This window comes from Cryptomeria japonica, chromosome 10 (genome assembly GCF_030272615.1).
Source record: "Cryptomeria japonica chromosome 10, Sugi_1.0, whole genome shotgun sequence".
Classification (NCBI taxonomy): Eukaryota; Viridiplantae; Streptophyta; class Pinopsida; order Cupressales; family Cupressaceae; genus Cryptomeria; species Cryptomeria japonica.
The window spans coordinates 286,144,646-286,159,584 of NC_081414.1; the positions used below are offsets into that span (position 1 = coordinate 286,144,646).

General features: G+C 36.4%; 1 protein-coding gene across 1 annotated transcript; it reads right to left on the reverse strand.

Moving 5' to 3' along the window:
- Positions 1-11,082: 11,082 nt before the first annotated feature.
- Positions 11,083-12,985, reverse strand: LOC131055525 (anthocyanidin 3-O-glucosyltransferase 7). The gene is made up of 2 exons (XM_057989992.2): positions 12,324-12,985; positions 11,083-12,236 (listed from the first exon to the last, which is right to left on the reverse strand). Exons 1-2 carry the CDS (start codon positions 12,901-12,903, stop codon positions 11,314-11,316), a joined length of 1,503 nt encoding a protein of 500 aa, XP_057845975.1. The 5' UTR covers positions 12,904-12,985; the 3' UTR covers positions 11,083-11,313.
- Positions 12,986-14,939: the final 1,954 nt, after the last annotated feature.

A 14,939-nucleotide genomic window follows, 5' to 3' on the forward strand; every position in this document is an offset into this window, starting at 1 on the left:
GATATTCTTAGTGCAACAAAGGTCTTTATGGAGATGTGAAAACTTCAAGTCCGCCAACTCTTGTTCCACACTATAGAAATTTTTGGATATTGACTTCCAAATATCCCTCGGTGCAAAAGTATCATTTTCATAATAGAAAAAAGGTGCTCCTTGCATGAACACATTGATTTCCTCCAAGTGTGGCCCAATAGGTTTCGTAGGAACTCCAAAACCAGTTAGTCCCTCTGGACATAAATTAGAGACGTCACATCAGACACTCCAGACATTGTTTGCTTGTATTGCATACTATCTATCTATTTATCACCCCTAAACACTTTCCTCTGCCATTCTCCAATTGCTCTCTTCTAAGCAGCTGATAAGCTTGTTTCCATGTCATTCAAGATAATGCCTGCTTGCTTTCTTTTAGGAAATTTGCTTGCACATGACTCTTCAACTTGTATGTTATGCTTCTGTACAGATATAAATTTTAATTCATGCTCAGATAATAATTAAATAAAATAAGCATTTGTAATGAAAAGATTTAGTCATTCGATGTTACATATTATTTGATGGAAAGATCTTAGACAATTCTTGGAGAAAGGAAACATCATTGATAATCATTTTTTGCAAATAACACTGAATCAAATAAATTAAAAATGTTTCATGTAATTTTTAAAAGTAGAACTCGTTCAATGCTTTCATGCACTGACGGCAAAGTCGTCTGACCCACACCATTATGCATAATAGAACAAATCAATATAATAGGCTATTATAAAGAATATATACAAAAATATGAAAGAACATGCAATTAACATTACAAACCCATAAACCATTAAATAGTGAAAATAGATATAAATTTGTAAATGTCTCCCTATAAACACCATAACCATAACCAAAACAAAAAAAATTCTTACCCGCAAAAACTTAGCTGGTGAGTTGCAAGTCTATAACATCTCTCAGATGATCAAACTGTTTCTTAATTTTGTTCTTCTGGTTAGTCAATGGATTTAGTTGCATGTTCAAGTTTTCTATTTGAAGCCTTCTGTTTCCCTATATTTGAGACATAATAAAATTCTTGTGAGTAGGAAATTGATTCAGGAGTTACGTGTGAAGAATTTGGCAAAGTAAATGATGACAATCAAACTAAATTTTTATCTGTCTTGATTAAAGACTTTTATCATGATGGCATTAAATTAAAGTTCTTTCTCTATTTTTTGGTGATCTCTAGAGCAGAGGTTGCTTTGCATCGACCTGGGATACATTTGACTTGTGTTGTATCTGTGGAAATATGTATCCTAGGACGATGCAATGCAACCTTTGCTCGACCAATACCAGATAGAAGAGAAAGTACTTTAATTTAAAGCCATCACGATAAAATGCTTTCAAGACATATATTAGGTATAAAAGGAAGCCTACCCTGTCATTTGAAGGGGTTTACCTACAATTCAAGTGATCTCTTAATTATAAAATCAACTCAATTCCAAGTGAACATGCAATCAAGCATTCATCAAGAATTGAAGGAGAAATCAAGTTAATAAAGATATTTAATAAAGATATCATCTTTTAAATTAAGAAATGGGCAGGAGATTAAGAATACAAACCTTCCATATTGCACACTTCAAGGTATATTAAAATCAGTTTAAAGTGTATTAATTTAGGGACCTTTCATAAAATATTCTCAACTTACATATCATAAAAGGATCTTAAAATATTCATTGTTTATAATGATCAGAATTTGGTTGTTCCATGCACCTTCCTTTACTATTTTAAAAATATCATCGACCAAAATATTGTGCAGCAGTAATATGGAGTGCATTTCATCTATTTTATGTCTAAATATTTCATCATACCACTTTCTTTTCAAAGGTGACTGATCGATTGTGGTGTTTGGGTAATGCATTCCAAATAGATCCAGTTGCATACCATTTATCTGTCTTGATTAAAGACTTTTATCCTGATGGCATTAAATTAAAGTTCTTTCTCTATTTTTTGGTGATCTCTAGAGCAGAGGTTGCTTTGCATAGACCTGAGATACATTTAACTTGTGTTGTATCTGCGGAAATATGTATCCTAGGACGATGCAATGCAAGCTCTGCTCCACCAATACCAGATAGAAGAGAAAGTACTTTAATTTAAAGCCATTAGGATAAAATGCTTTCAAGACATATATAAGGTATAAAAGGAAGCCTACCCTGTCATTTGAAGGGATCTACCTACAATTCAAGTGATCTCTTAGTTATAAAATCAATTCAATTCCAAGTGAACAGGCAATCAAGCATTGAAGGAGAATTCAAGTTGGTGCAGGTGAATTTGGAAGACAAAAGGACTCAATGAAGCCATTAAAGACTTTTGAAGGTCTTAGGAGTGAAGAGCCAATCAATTATGATGTCTTAAGGGGGCAGCCTTAAACAACACACACTAAGCTTTGATTGCTTAGGTGTGTTGTGGGCCCATTCCTTCCCTTGACGTCCCTTCTCATCTATTTCCATTAAAAAGACAATCACCATTAGCATTTGAATTCAAACAGTGTTATCGCGTTTGACTGCATAGAACAAAGCAAATGGCATAAGAAACTCTCATCTACCTCGCAGCTGTCATAGAATACCTCCCCGAGGAGATATTCTCATGTCCTTTCCTGCTTTATGCTGTCGATGAAATACATAAGCGTCCTCACAATGCAGTCAATGCAACAAATAGATTTCCATTTCGATCAGTTTTATTTGCCAACGTACTCTCTACCTGTGCCAAAATGGGAGCTTTGGAACAAAGTATGGGCTTCAATCAAAGCAAAAGGTAAGGGCAATTAATATCAGATGCTTATGGTTGGAAATGCTCTGTTTGACATGTTTGGAAAATGTGGAAGTATAGACATGAAAGCGCATGAACTGTTTAGTGAGATGCATCAAAGAAACGTGATCTAATGGAATGCTATGATTGTAGGATATGCACAAGATGTGTTTGAAATGGATTTAGAAACTTCCAACCAAATGTGATTAGTGAGTATAGATGTTGTAGTGCAACTGCCCAGGTACACATGCATGCAAAATATGTAAGCTTAGATAAGGCACATGAACTATTTGACATAATGCCTCAAAGATCACCCAATATCCAATGACGGTTGGGAGAAAGAAAACATCAATTTTTTGATAATCTTAAATATTTCTTTATTCATCACTATAAATCTATTATGAATTTAGTCTCAATATTGCAGAAATTTATTCTATTATGAATGCAATATTTAGGGATGTAATCTTTATATATATTTTTTAATTAGGAAAAGGTCCTAATAGAATCCCCCACTAATTAATCTAGAGAAAGATACCACTAAAGAAAGAAATTCAATCCTCACCACTATGGTCTTGAAGGCTTTTAAGACACTTGGATTCCTATTTTGGCCTGCTTTTCCTTGACCCTATGTTAAGATAGTAAACTAGTTTGAGAGAATCTATTGGGTGGGAAATTGTGTATGGTTGCAATAATTTTCATGCATGGAAAGTGATTTAAAGTTTGGACCAATAGAGGATAAGTATTTCTTGAACCTTCAAGGACATGTGTAGAGCACCGCATGGATGTTTCTCCATTATTGAACTCTTTGAATATGTAAGTAAATTATTTTTGGTTGATGACACAATAAGTGTGGTATTTGTCTTTTCGATATGTTGTGGATAATATTAATCAAATATGGAATTTTTTTGATGCTATATACACTATGCTTTGGATTGAATTTAGGTAAGCGAAGAGGTAATGGAAGAATAAAAGAGGTACACAAAGGAAGAAGAGTGAAATAGGTGGTTTGGGATGGAGGTTACAAGTATATATGATAATTCGTATGGATAATTTGTTGTCTATAAAGAGGCAAATAAGCTATCACAACTTCAACATGATTGAATGCCTCATCTACAGAAGCAAAAGGTACCTCTAATGGTTTCAAAATTTGTCAAAATAGTTATGATATACCAAATAATCAAGTGGAATATCCTTTAGGTAACTAATATTATCTTCAAACTATTTATTTTGATTTTCATCATATCCTTTCCATGTGCATTTCCCTTGGTTTTAGTCCCATTTTTTCTTTATTTTATTCAAAACAAAATTTATAGATGCCTCTACTTGTCTCACCACTCATTAATTGTTTGGGATTTTCATTCCATTCACCAAGGTTGGCATCTATTCTAAGACTTTGTGTCATGGCCAAGCTAAATGATTTGCCTCTAGTTTCTCTCCAATCTAGTCACCTAGTAGCATGTGAAATCTATCTCTTCCTAATTATTATTCTCTCCATCTTGTTAATGACCATTTCATTAATGAATCCTTCCTCATAATTTTGGATAAGTGAGACAATGTTAGCTCAAGGAATCTTTTCAATCCTCTTTCAAGATTCTTTCCCAAGTAATAATCTTGCATATTGGAAAATAAATTACGCTTCTATTTTTCCAAGCTACTCTTCCTTATAATGTTTAGATTTATTCTAAAGTGCTCATTGTGACTCATGTTTACTACTCTTCCTATTAGTCTCATTCGATATCTCCTACAAAAATATGGAATGATTACATTTATATTTTATTTGTGTCTCCTAAATATCCACACGTCGTGACCCGACATACCAGAACCTTGGAGTTGTCTCAAGTGATCCTTAAGCAAATCTCCAGCATTTGAGTAACTTTGTTCAAGAGAGGATAAGATACTTTTGGGTATTTTATTCTACGTTTGCATGTGCATAAAAAACACTTCAACACCTCCCACTTGTCAATGGATAAGCTAAAGTTGCTCTATAATGAATGGTTTATAAGACACACCACTTGATGAAGGTTTTGCAAATGGGGTGGCAAGTTGAAGGGGTTTGATCTTGGGACAATCTACATGGTTAAATGTGCTTGATTTAGAGTAGTATTAGTATGGGTGACCTCCTAGGAATCCCTAACGCTTCACCGCTATGAGCATCACTTTGATGAAATGAGTACTAAGTGATCCATTCTTATGAGGGGTTCATGTAAACTACTCATGAGAATGGGTCAGCTTGACTCTAAAACTATGCAAGTGAATCTTGATATAAATATCATGGTATGAAAGTCTTGTGAAAACACTCATTCTTCCAGCATTGAAAGTTGTGAGAGAGTTATTAAGGGGATTCTTGTGTGTATAGATTCAATGTATAAGTTCAAGACAGATTTTGAGGTGATATTTCTTTCCTTTTGGTACATCTATCTTTAAATTGGATGTTATTTTTCCTTCATGGTAGGGAGTAAGTAATTTTTATGTGGGTTCCTTTTTTCATTCTTGGATTATTAAGGAAAACATAGTTTGTGAAGAGGAGGTTTTGCTTGTTATCTTATAAAAAATTTGGGTATTAGCTATTATAATAAATGATAGACAAAACAATGTCCTCTAAGGCTGTTGAAAAGAAATATCTATATGATGGATTCTCTTCCCAATTTATCTTCAAAGTTATTTAGTAAATATTTGGGAAGCCAAAATAGGGTATGTTGATTTGGAAAGGAAGAACTAAATACAAAAATTCCCAAAAGAAGATGTGTTAGCTAATTATTTTTGTTCCTTCAGTATTTTGGAAGTTGAAATGTTCCTTATATCTCTTCAATCTCCCAAGCTTGTTCCAACAACCATACAATTTTATGATTGGGATGCAAGGGAGATTAGTGGATTTGATGGGTTGGCTTTGGCTAGATTCACCTAAGACAATTGATGATTTATTAGGCATTGTTCCCGTCGATGCATTGTTAAGGTTATTATGGTTGATTATCAAAGCTAGTGGGATTCAAATATAGAGGCATGTTTAAGATAATTCTTATCATTGGTTGGTTAATAAAAATATGGTTTCAAGATTGATGCACAAACATATTAGAAGGGCACTTTTATGATGTATGTGAAATAATCACATTATTAAGCAAAATAATAGGTAATCTATAGGCAAGAATACTCCATATATAGATATTCTATATGAGGGACATGACTAATTCCACAAACTATAAGATTGACTAGGCTTTTCTCATTAGTGGAATCATATAATAGCTAGTGTGTATTGTTGCCTAGATGCATGAATTTGTAGTTTCCATACAACTAAGAAATGATAATGTTTCTAAGTACAAACCAAGTGGGAACTATGGACCCACTAATCTTATTTGTAACCACTCGCCACGACTATATTATGATAACTCTCTTATTGATAATAGAGAGTATCTAATACATTTATTAAGACCCTGATTATGGTCATGGTAGACCACACAAAGAATGACTTCCATAGGAGGCTAAGAAGGTGATCCATGAACAAGAGTTTGTTTCATTCAATCCTTAACATTAACTATCATTAAGGTGGAAGAATTTAGTGAACAACCTCTTATGCTACCTAGGTACCCTAATTTCATATTCTATTAGAATTAAACAAGTAGTTAGAGTTCATTCTATTTTTAAATCCAAGCATAGAGGGGGGACTATAATGATCCATCATCATTGAGTGTTTTTAATTAGATAAGAAGGGATTTTGAAAGGGCCCTGATCCCTTGTGCAAAGAGAAAGATGAAGCATTAATCCCAACAAAACAACAAAACAAAACAGCTCCAAAACAACAAGAGGCGGAATAACTAAAGAAAAAATGAACCATCCTAAAATTAGGGTGGTTTAAAAAACTGATCCAAAGCTCTTTGATTGAGCACAAAGGAAGGACTCTTCTCTCCAAATCCTATTTTCTTGAGACAATGAAGGGACATAATATCATTGACACATCCATCATTATAACCCAAAGCATTATATATCCTTGAACAATCCAAAGGGGAGCTCCCTTGATTGGAATCAATATTTTGAATCTCCTGGGAAATAGGGAAAGTTTCATCCTTATTTTTCTCCTTACAAGCATGACAAATAACCGAAGAGTACTCATACTCAAACTTCTGCACCCATTTTCCAAATTTAGAGATAGGTTAATCTGGGTAGGGAGAGCTTGATCGCCATTGAGTGAGGATGCCAAGAATATCTTTGATATAGATAAAAAAAATGGGATTAAACCAGGGCTCAAGGACCCATCTACACAATAGCAATCATATGACAAGAGTAACCACTGCCATGAGATATGAAACTTAAAACAATGTGACAAAGATATTACTATGTATAACTTGAGAGCATTCAGAATTATACCCTTATTTGATCCCAAGGGTTATATGGAGGAGAAGATAGTGAGAAAGTATGTTTATGTGACTAATTTAGAGATTTTTTTGGAAAATTTTGCCAAAAAATCTCAATTTAGAGAAAGTGATTATTGTACTACCTTACTTTGTTTTGTCTTAGCTTGAAAAAAAAAGTCTAGTTTAGATTATTTTCCTATAAAGCAAAATGCTCTAACAATATTGTTATCAAATGCAAATATTTAGAAGCTATTCCATATGATATTCTTGATAAAACCACTTCTTTTATAGAATCTAGAAAGGTAAATATTTTAAGATTTGACTATGGAGATAGCCACCAAAGATCTAGAGGTCTAATGGAAAGCACAACAAAATGAGAAGATCAATATGACACGAATAAATTGTATTCCTATCAATGAATGCAAGTTTACAATATGAATGAATGAGATTATAAATAGAACCCCTTGATTATATAGGTCAAGATGAGACATGTAGGATATCATAAGATTATGAAAGTATCTTAATCTTATGATATGAGACATAAAGTGATAAGTATCCTATGTATACCTTAAGTAAACTTAAATGATAAGGCATAAAAATGACCTAATAGTGGAAGTAGCTAGGTAATATCCCTATTACACCAACAATTATTGCTACTTGTTCTTTGATTCATCTCATTGATATGGCTCAAATTGAAATAATTCATTTCATCAATCAGAACAAATATATTCAAAATTTTACTAAGCAATAAAACAAGTCTCGTGATCCTTACTTTCCTTAAACTGGCCCCTTTGGTTGCTAGCCCTTTACTCACAAGCATTACTCTCACAAAAAATACAAACTCATTTTTTTGTAAGTGATCCTTTAATCATCATCATTTTCATGCTCCGAGCACACTTACCTTTGCAAGTGCAAGTATCCCAAGCCTCGATCCAAAACTATAATCTACTATATTTGCAACAAGCTTTGCCACATCACTTCAAATTGCTCTTGTAAGAACACAATTGTTAAATTAGTCTACATGACTAATGCAATATCATGGAGGGGTGTAGTAGAAGAAGACATATATCTCTATAAACAATATGACTTTTTTGAATATGTTCTCAAAGATCAATGATGAAAATAATGAAGATGGGGTCTTTAGTATGATATATGAATTAACTAAACTACATACTATAAGAATGAATAGGTCTCAAGAAGATCAAGGAAGTAGAGGAGAGAGGATCTCCCTATACTAGTAACACATTTAGAGGAAGGTAAATCACAATCTTCTTTTAAAACTTTTATAGTGACTCTACAAGGTACTTGACCTTTCCTAGTTTCTTTCAAATTAGTAAACTAATGAAGACTAGTTAATAAATAAGTTAACTAGGAAGCCAAAACTCCTTCATGAGATTCATATAGAAGGCCAATATCTTAATTGTGCAAATGGGATATAGAAGTGAAGAAGAAGATTTTGAAGAACAATTTTGTGGAAGATTCGAAGAAGGGTGTTCTTCTAGCCATCCTACCATCATTCTTAATTTTGAAGAAACGAAAGATGAAGAAGCAATTTCCCATATTCATAATTGGTTCCATTTAAGAAATCAAGAAAAGCAACCTACACACCTTGAACCTAAATGTACAAATTGAAGGACAAGATGACTTCTTCCTCCGTCCATAGCTCTTATTGCTGTTGACGGAGGCCCAGGCGTCATCGTTTACACAACCCATTTTGGGCTCCCTTGCGGTCGTCCTCACTGGTTATGTGCCAGCCCTTGGCATTTTATGCCCGTGGCACTTCGTTCCCCCGTTCCCCGCTGCGGCTGTGTTTGTCACACCAATGATCTTCCCCGCCACGATTAAACCCACAGGTTCGCTACAGAGGCGGGACGAATGAGAGGCGGGATTTTGTAAAGAGGCAGGATTTATGAAATGACTTGGTCTTTTCTTTTTTTTTTAAGTAATGCACGCGGTCGTCATAATTTTGACGAACGGGGCACTTTTTCTAAAAAAACCCTAATGTCATTGCCAATTCCTTCTCCGTCGAAACCAAATGTTGCATTATCGTCGGAATTCCGACAAAATCGGGCATTTTTTCAAAAAAAAATCAAGTTTGATCACAATATACCTTCTCCATTAGAATTTTAGGCTAAATGTATTAGTGTTAGTGTGGCAACTTAAGTGGAATAAATGATACATATGGCTAACTTGAGGAGTTTGTCCATCCCAAAAGATTGCAAGAGGGCTTAAGTAGTTCAAGTGGAACTAGGGGCTAAATGTAATGCAATATTGGTAAATTGGTGGTACAATGCTTAGCAAACTTAGGAGTTTGGAAAAACAACATCAAAGAGTCCCATCTAGAATTGTGAAGTAAGGTGCTACTCAAGGAGGAGATATCAAATTGGAGAAGAAAGGAACAAACTAGGGTATAAGAGAATTTTCCCATGCTAAATCTAGAAGCTTGTTAGGGAAGTTAAGCATTGCCTCAAAGAATATTAAGTTGAAAGGCTTGCAAAGTTAGTCTAAAATATGGAGTGGATAGTTCTTAGATTTCTAAATTGGTGCTAAAAGGGGGACTTAAGTGATGAAACATGGTTGGACCATTAAAGTTAGGAACAATAATGAGTCCAAAGATTGGAAACACATTAAGGGAGACTTTCTGGTGAGTTCTAGAGTGATGAGTAATGGGGCTTAGCACTTTAATGGGGCCAAAACATTTAACGGATAAGTTTAAATGATAAGTTAATTGGTTCAAGGAGTAAATCAAGCTGAATAACATGATGCGATAGTAAAAGTAGGAGATCGTGACAAGGTTATGAGAGGCAAACATGAATGATAAGGTCAAAGAGCAATGTGCAATGTGTTTGGACCACTAAATAAGTTGAGTTAGGGGAATGAGAATGCCTTATACATGTGAAATGTGGTTTACATGGAAATAGTGTGGGACATTTATCAAAGGCAACTAGATAATAATTTAGTTTTCATGACCAATAGGACTTGGTATATATGAGTGGGTTATTGGCTATAATTAGATTGGACAAGTCATGGTCTTGGTCAGTAAATGCATTCCTTCAAGGAAGGGCATTGAAAAAATCAAGGAGTTTGATAGATGAATTATGATGAAGGGATATACTAAGTTGAGCATTAAAAATAATAGGTGATTATAGAAAGAAAAGTTACTAATAGGATTGGAAACTTGCACATTAGGTTAAGGCTTAGGGGGAGTGCTTGTTGATGAGGTGTTATATAATCGAAGCCATGTGGTGGAAGGATGTTGATGAGTTGGAGGTGAAGGATATGAACTTAAGATGCAATGCAAGAGACGATACTTAGGCCAAATAGTCTAGTGCCAAAGGAGTTTCCTATTTTGAGTGAGAGAGAACATGATAGATGCTAATTTCCAATGTCTAGGTAAATAGGGAACATGGATTATGACCTAGGACATTACCTCCACGAGTAAAGAAGAATAGTTCCACCACTCGATCATGGAGTTGGGTGTTTTACGTGGATTTAAGGAATGAATGGAAGTAATCCCACCTCCCTATGGATGGGTGAGGTTTGTCACAAAATTTGGCACAGTCACAAACCTTTGAAGTAGAGAAGCCAGGCCTTGCATTGGGATGACTCCAAGGTGATTTTAGAGTCCCTAACCAATGTTGGACATAGCATGGCATGAACCCATGGGTTCAAGTTTTCCATAATAATAAAAGTTCTCATTGAGTTGTGCAAGTCCAAGTGGGTATAGTGCTCTTTAGGAAATTTATATCAAATATGTGTCAAGTTGAGCTTTGAAGGATGCATGTACAAATTGAATATTATGCAAGGCGTGCACTTAAAGTTACTCGAAAGGTCTACAACATTGAGTCCTATAAAAAGGGGGTGAAATTTCATATTAGACATGCCCCAATGCAAGTGACTTTGAAAGAGCTCATAAGTATTCATGAAGTACAAGTCAAGTGACAAATCTTCAATAACAAAGAGAAAAATCAATCCGCCAATTGCTTTTGACTATAAAACTAAAATAGATCCAAAAACAGTAATATTAAAGAGGGTACACTTATTTCCATGAGAGCTAAATATCGTGAAGGTTTAAGCATTATAAAAACTTGTAAATGTTTATTCGCGCGCTACGCGAGAACAACAAAGATGCATTTCGATGAGGTGAAAACACATGACGAGTGGATAATAAAATTAGTCCTATCACTATGTTTTTTATAGATCACCCACCTCCCATTTCATTCACACATTTCATCATAGCTTTGACAAATCGAGTATAACTGGCAAATGAAAACCCCCCTTCTTTCACCGTATTCTTTGCTATGCTGTTCCATTTTCTCGTTTCTTCTCTGACTGCCTTGCCTTCTTCTGTAGCAACTAATCTCTCAATCGCTCCCCTAAACTCCTCTTTCTCTATTAACCCATCATTGTTGGCTTTCAAAGGCAGACCCACCTTCCAAACATGTACAATATATGTGCTGTTAAGAAACTGATCACCGAAATATGGCCAACAGATCATGGGAACTCCCATGGTGATGCTCTCCTGTACAGAGTTCCATCCACAGTGGGTCACAAAACAAGCTATGGAAGGATGCGACAACACCCTTAACTGTGGAGACCAAGAAACTATGCAACCTCTATCTTTAACCCGATCCAGGAACCCCGCAGGTAAAACGGTAGTGGCCCCATCCATTAGATCCGACCGCACAACCCACAGAAATGGTCTCTGGGTAGCCTCCAACGCCAGAGCAAGCTCTTCCACTTGCCGGATATTCAAAATTGCATGACTGCCAAAAGACACATAGATGACAGATTGCTCACTCTGTTTATCCAACCACTCCAAACATTCCATGTCATCTTCCCAAAAACTTGGGGTCGATGTCTTTCTGTCGCAGTCCAGAAACTCGGGAGAAATTAAGGGACCAATGGGATACACACCCACTTCTCTGGACAAATCGTCAACTACACCAGTTTCTAGCTCGTAGAACGTGTTGAACAGAACCCATTCGATCTTAGCCGCTTCTTTTCCTATGCGATTCCCGTACCGAAAAATGTATTCACCTCCGGTTAACCATGGCAGATGAGCAGACTGTAGCGGCGGCATGGAAGGAAGATATGTTTGTGTCGTATCCTCCTTTGGAATACCTTCAACAACAACAGTTACAGACTGTCTTAGACCAGACTAAAAGCTGTGTAATCAAATTAATGAAAAAAACAAATAATTTATTTTACCATCGGAAGGAAGAATCCCAAGGGAGATAAGCTTTGGACTGAAGTAGCGGATGGCGAAGGTGGAAACAAGCGATGTATTTAAAACGGCTAGAGAGACACGATGGAGTTCAGCTACTGGCTGCAGACCACAGCACGTCCAGACATCTGCTATTATGCAAGTCACTTTCTGCTCTTCATCTTTCTCGTTTATGTCTTGAATAAGCTTATCAATTACAGAAGGCCCAAGCGCATTTTCCACTGACCTCAAAAATTTATCTATGTTATTGATTTGGTTCTCTCCCCGGGCGACCTCGAGCGGCTGTCCTCCAGGAACAGAAATCATTCTGATCCTTTCGCTGTTATGATGAATGACTTTGTCCTTGTTTGCTTCAATCATTCGTTGATGGCTATGTTCTGTGCTGAGGAAGGTGATGAAGAATCCATCAGAGGCAAGCTTCCAGGCGAGGTGCATCATGGGATTTATGTGGCCCTGTGCAGGAAGAGGAATGAGGAGGGCATGAGGCATCATAGTTTTGCGATTACCGGCACTCATTTTTTCCAGACGAGCGGATGTTCTTAGCAAGTCTTGGCATACAGCCATTTACTTAAACATTAATTTATTGAACGGTCCTCGTCTGAGTTCGACTGTTGAAGCCTTTCAGAATTTCACATGGATTTGTACTGTGTAAAGAAGATAAGATACGGACGGCCAATTTAGCAGGCCGATATTTTGTGCATTGGAAATTTGAATCATCGTTGACGCTTTTACCAAAAGTTAAGAGTTGTTACAATGTAAATACCAGAAGACCCAACACAACTCTCTCATTCTACGTGAGCATTTTTGTCTGTCAGTAGGGAAAAATGGTAAATACATGTGGAATTGATTGCTTTGCGCTTTGATTGCAGTCTTCTGTCAGGGCATCTTTACCAGTCTCACATAGTGCTGATTAAATTTTGTTCTTTTACTATTCCATTTGATCACGGTTTTACTCTTTTCTGTGCACCCATGTTTTCATTGGCTGTAGCTATTCTAGCTCCAAAACAGCATGATGCCGAAGGCATACCATTCAAGTACGGTAGGTCCATGAGAGCGACGTTCCTGGGACCCACAGATGACATGGAATTCCTCACGGCTGCGATGACGTGGATGATGTTGCCGTTTTGCGTTTGACGGAAAAGCTTGCTCGCGGTTAACACTTTCCCAGCCATTGTCACCGCGATGTGACGGTTACATCGGGCAAGGCGGTTAACAGATCGCCGGCCAAGCGTTTTACATTTTCGGTGACCGCCAATTTCGATTTTGCCACGTGGCAATTTTTTTTGGCTAACCCGCTTTATTGCGTCGACGAGTCGACTAACATGACTAACATCGGGCGGCGGTCACGTGTTATGGGCACTGTTTTCAATTCATTTAAATTTTTTTTTTGAATGAAAACTCGATTTCGCGAAAATTGAAAATATATTTCATCCGGTCTCTGCATGCAGAACGTAGTGGTGGAGGCGAAACAAAATATTCGACCGTGAAAATTCAGGCTGTAAATTCATGTGCCTGGTTGAATCACTAAGCGAAGGAGCTGCGCTTCAATTGTAGTTATAGGTATGCATTCTTAAAATATGCGTGGCTCCGAAGGGGAGGAGAAAAGTCGACCGCATGCATAACCCAAGTTGTCTGGGTATATTGTTAGTCGTATTGTTATCGCCTGTTAACACGCGGGTTTTTTTTCATGTGCAGGGAGGAGGTATCGAAGCGTACAGGGGGTGGTACGATTGAAGATTGTTGTGTAGGGTTATGGCGGCATCGGTAAATTCAAACCCTAACAGATAAAGATAGTTTTATGATTCCTTCGTCAACCCAGTGTTTGAAATTGTAAATTTTTATATCATTTTTATATCGCAGAGGTGGTTGTGAGTGTGCCCTCAGGAAGTGTGAAGAGGACAACGATTTGGGTGGAGGCTTAGGCGGCTGCGGTAATTTGAAACCCTAAGACATTCAATAATTTCTTTTTTATTTCTTGTGTCATTTTGTGTTCTGTCTGTGTAAATTAGGCATCATTTTGCAGCATGGTCGTGTCAGGATACCAAGGTTTCTTGTTTGATTGTTGACGGCTGATTTTTGGGATTTTGTTGAAAACCGTCAGGGTTTGCATTGTTTGTTTGCGGTTTGGTGTGTGTTAGTATATATATATATATATATATATATATATATTTCAATATGAAGCAATACACACACACACACACACACACACACACACACACACACACACACACACACACACACACACCTCGCAGAGACACACACACAGACACTCGCAGAGAGAGAGAGACACACACACACAAACATGTCCTCTACAATACAGAGGAAAACAACAGAATAAAACATAGATAAAAGAAACTATGGAAATATTCTGCTCTGTTTCCATTATTCTCAGGTGTTCATTAGATAAAAAAAAGAAAACCTATAGTCCCATAAATCCCCCTTCAACAATGAGCCAGAATAGACGGAGGCTGCTTCAACAAGGAGCCCTTGAACAATAATGTTTTTGTTCGCGCATTAGTCTTACTTTTTCCACGTTAGGCAAATAAAAAAGGCGCCATGTTTGCTATCATCAAACAAACAATAGATCAACTCCTAAACAA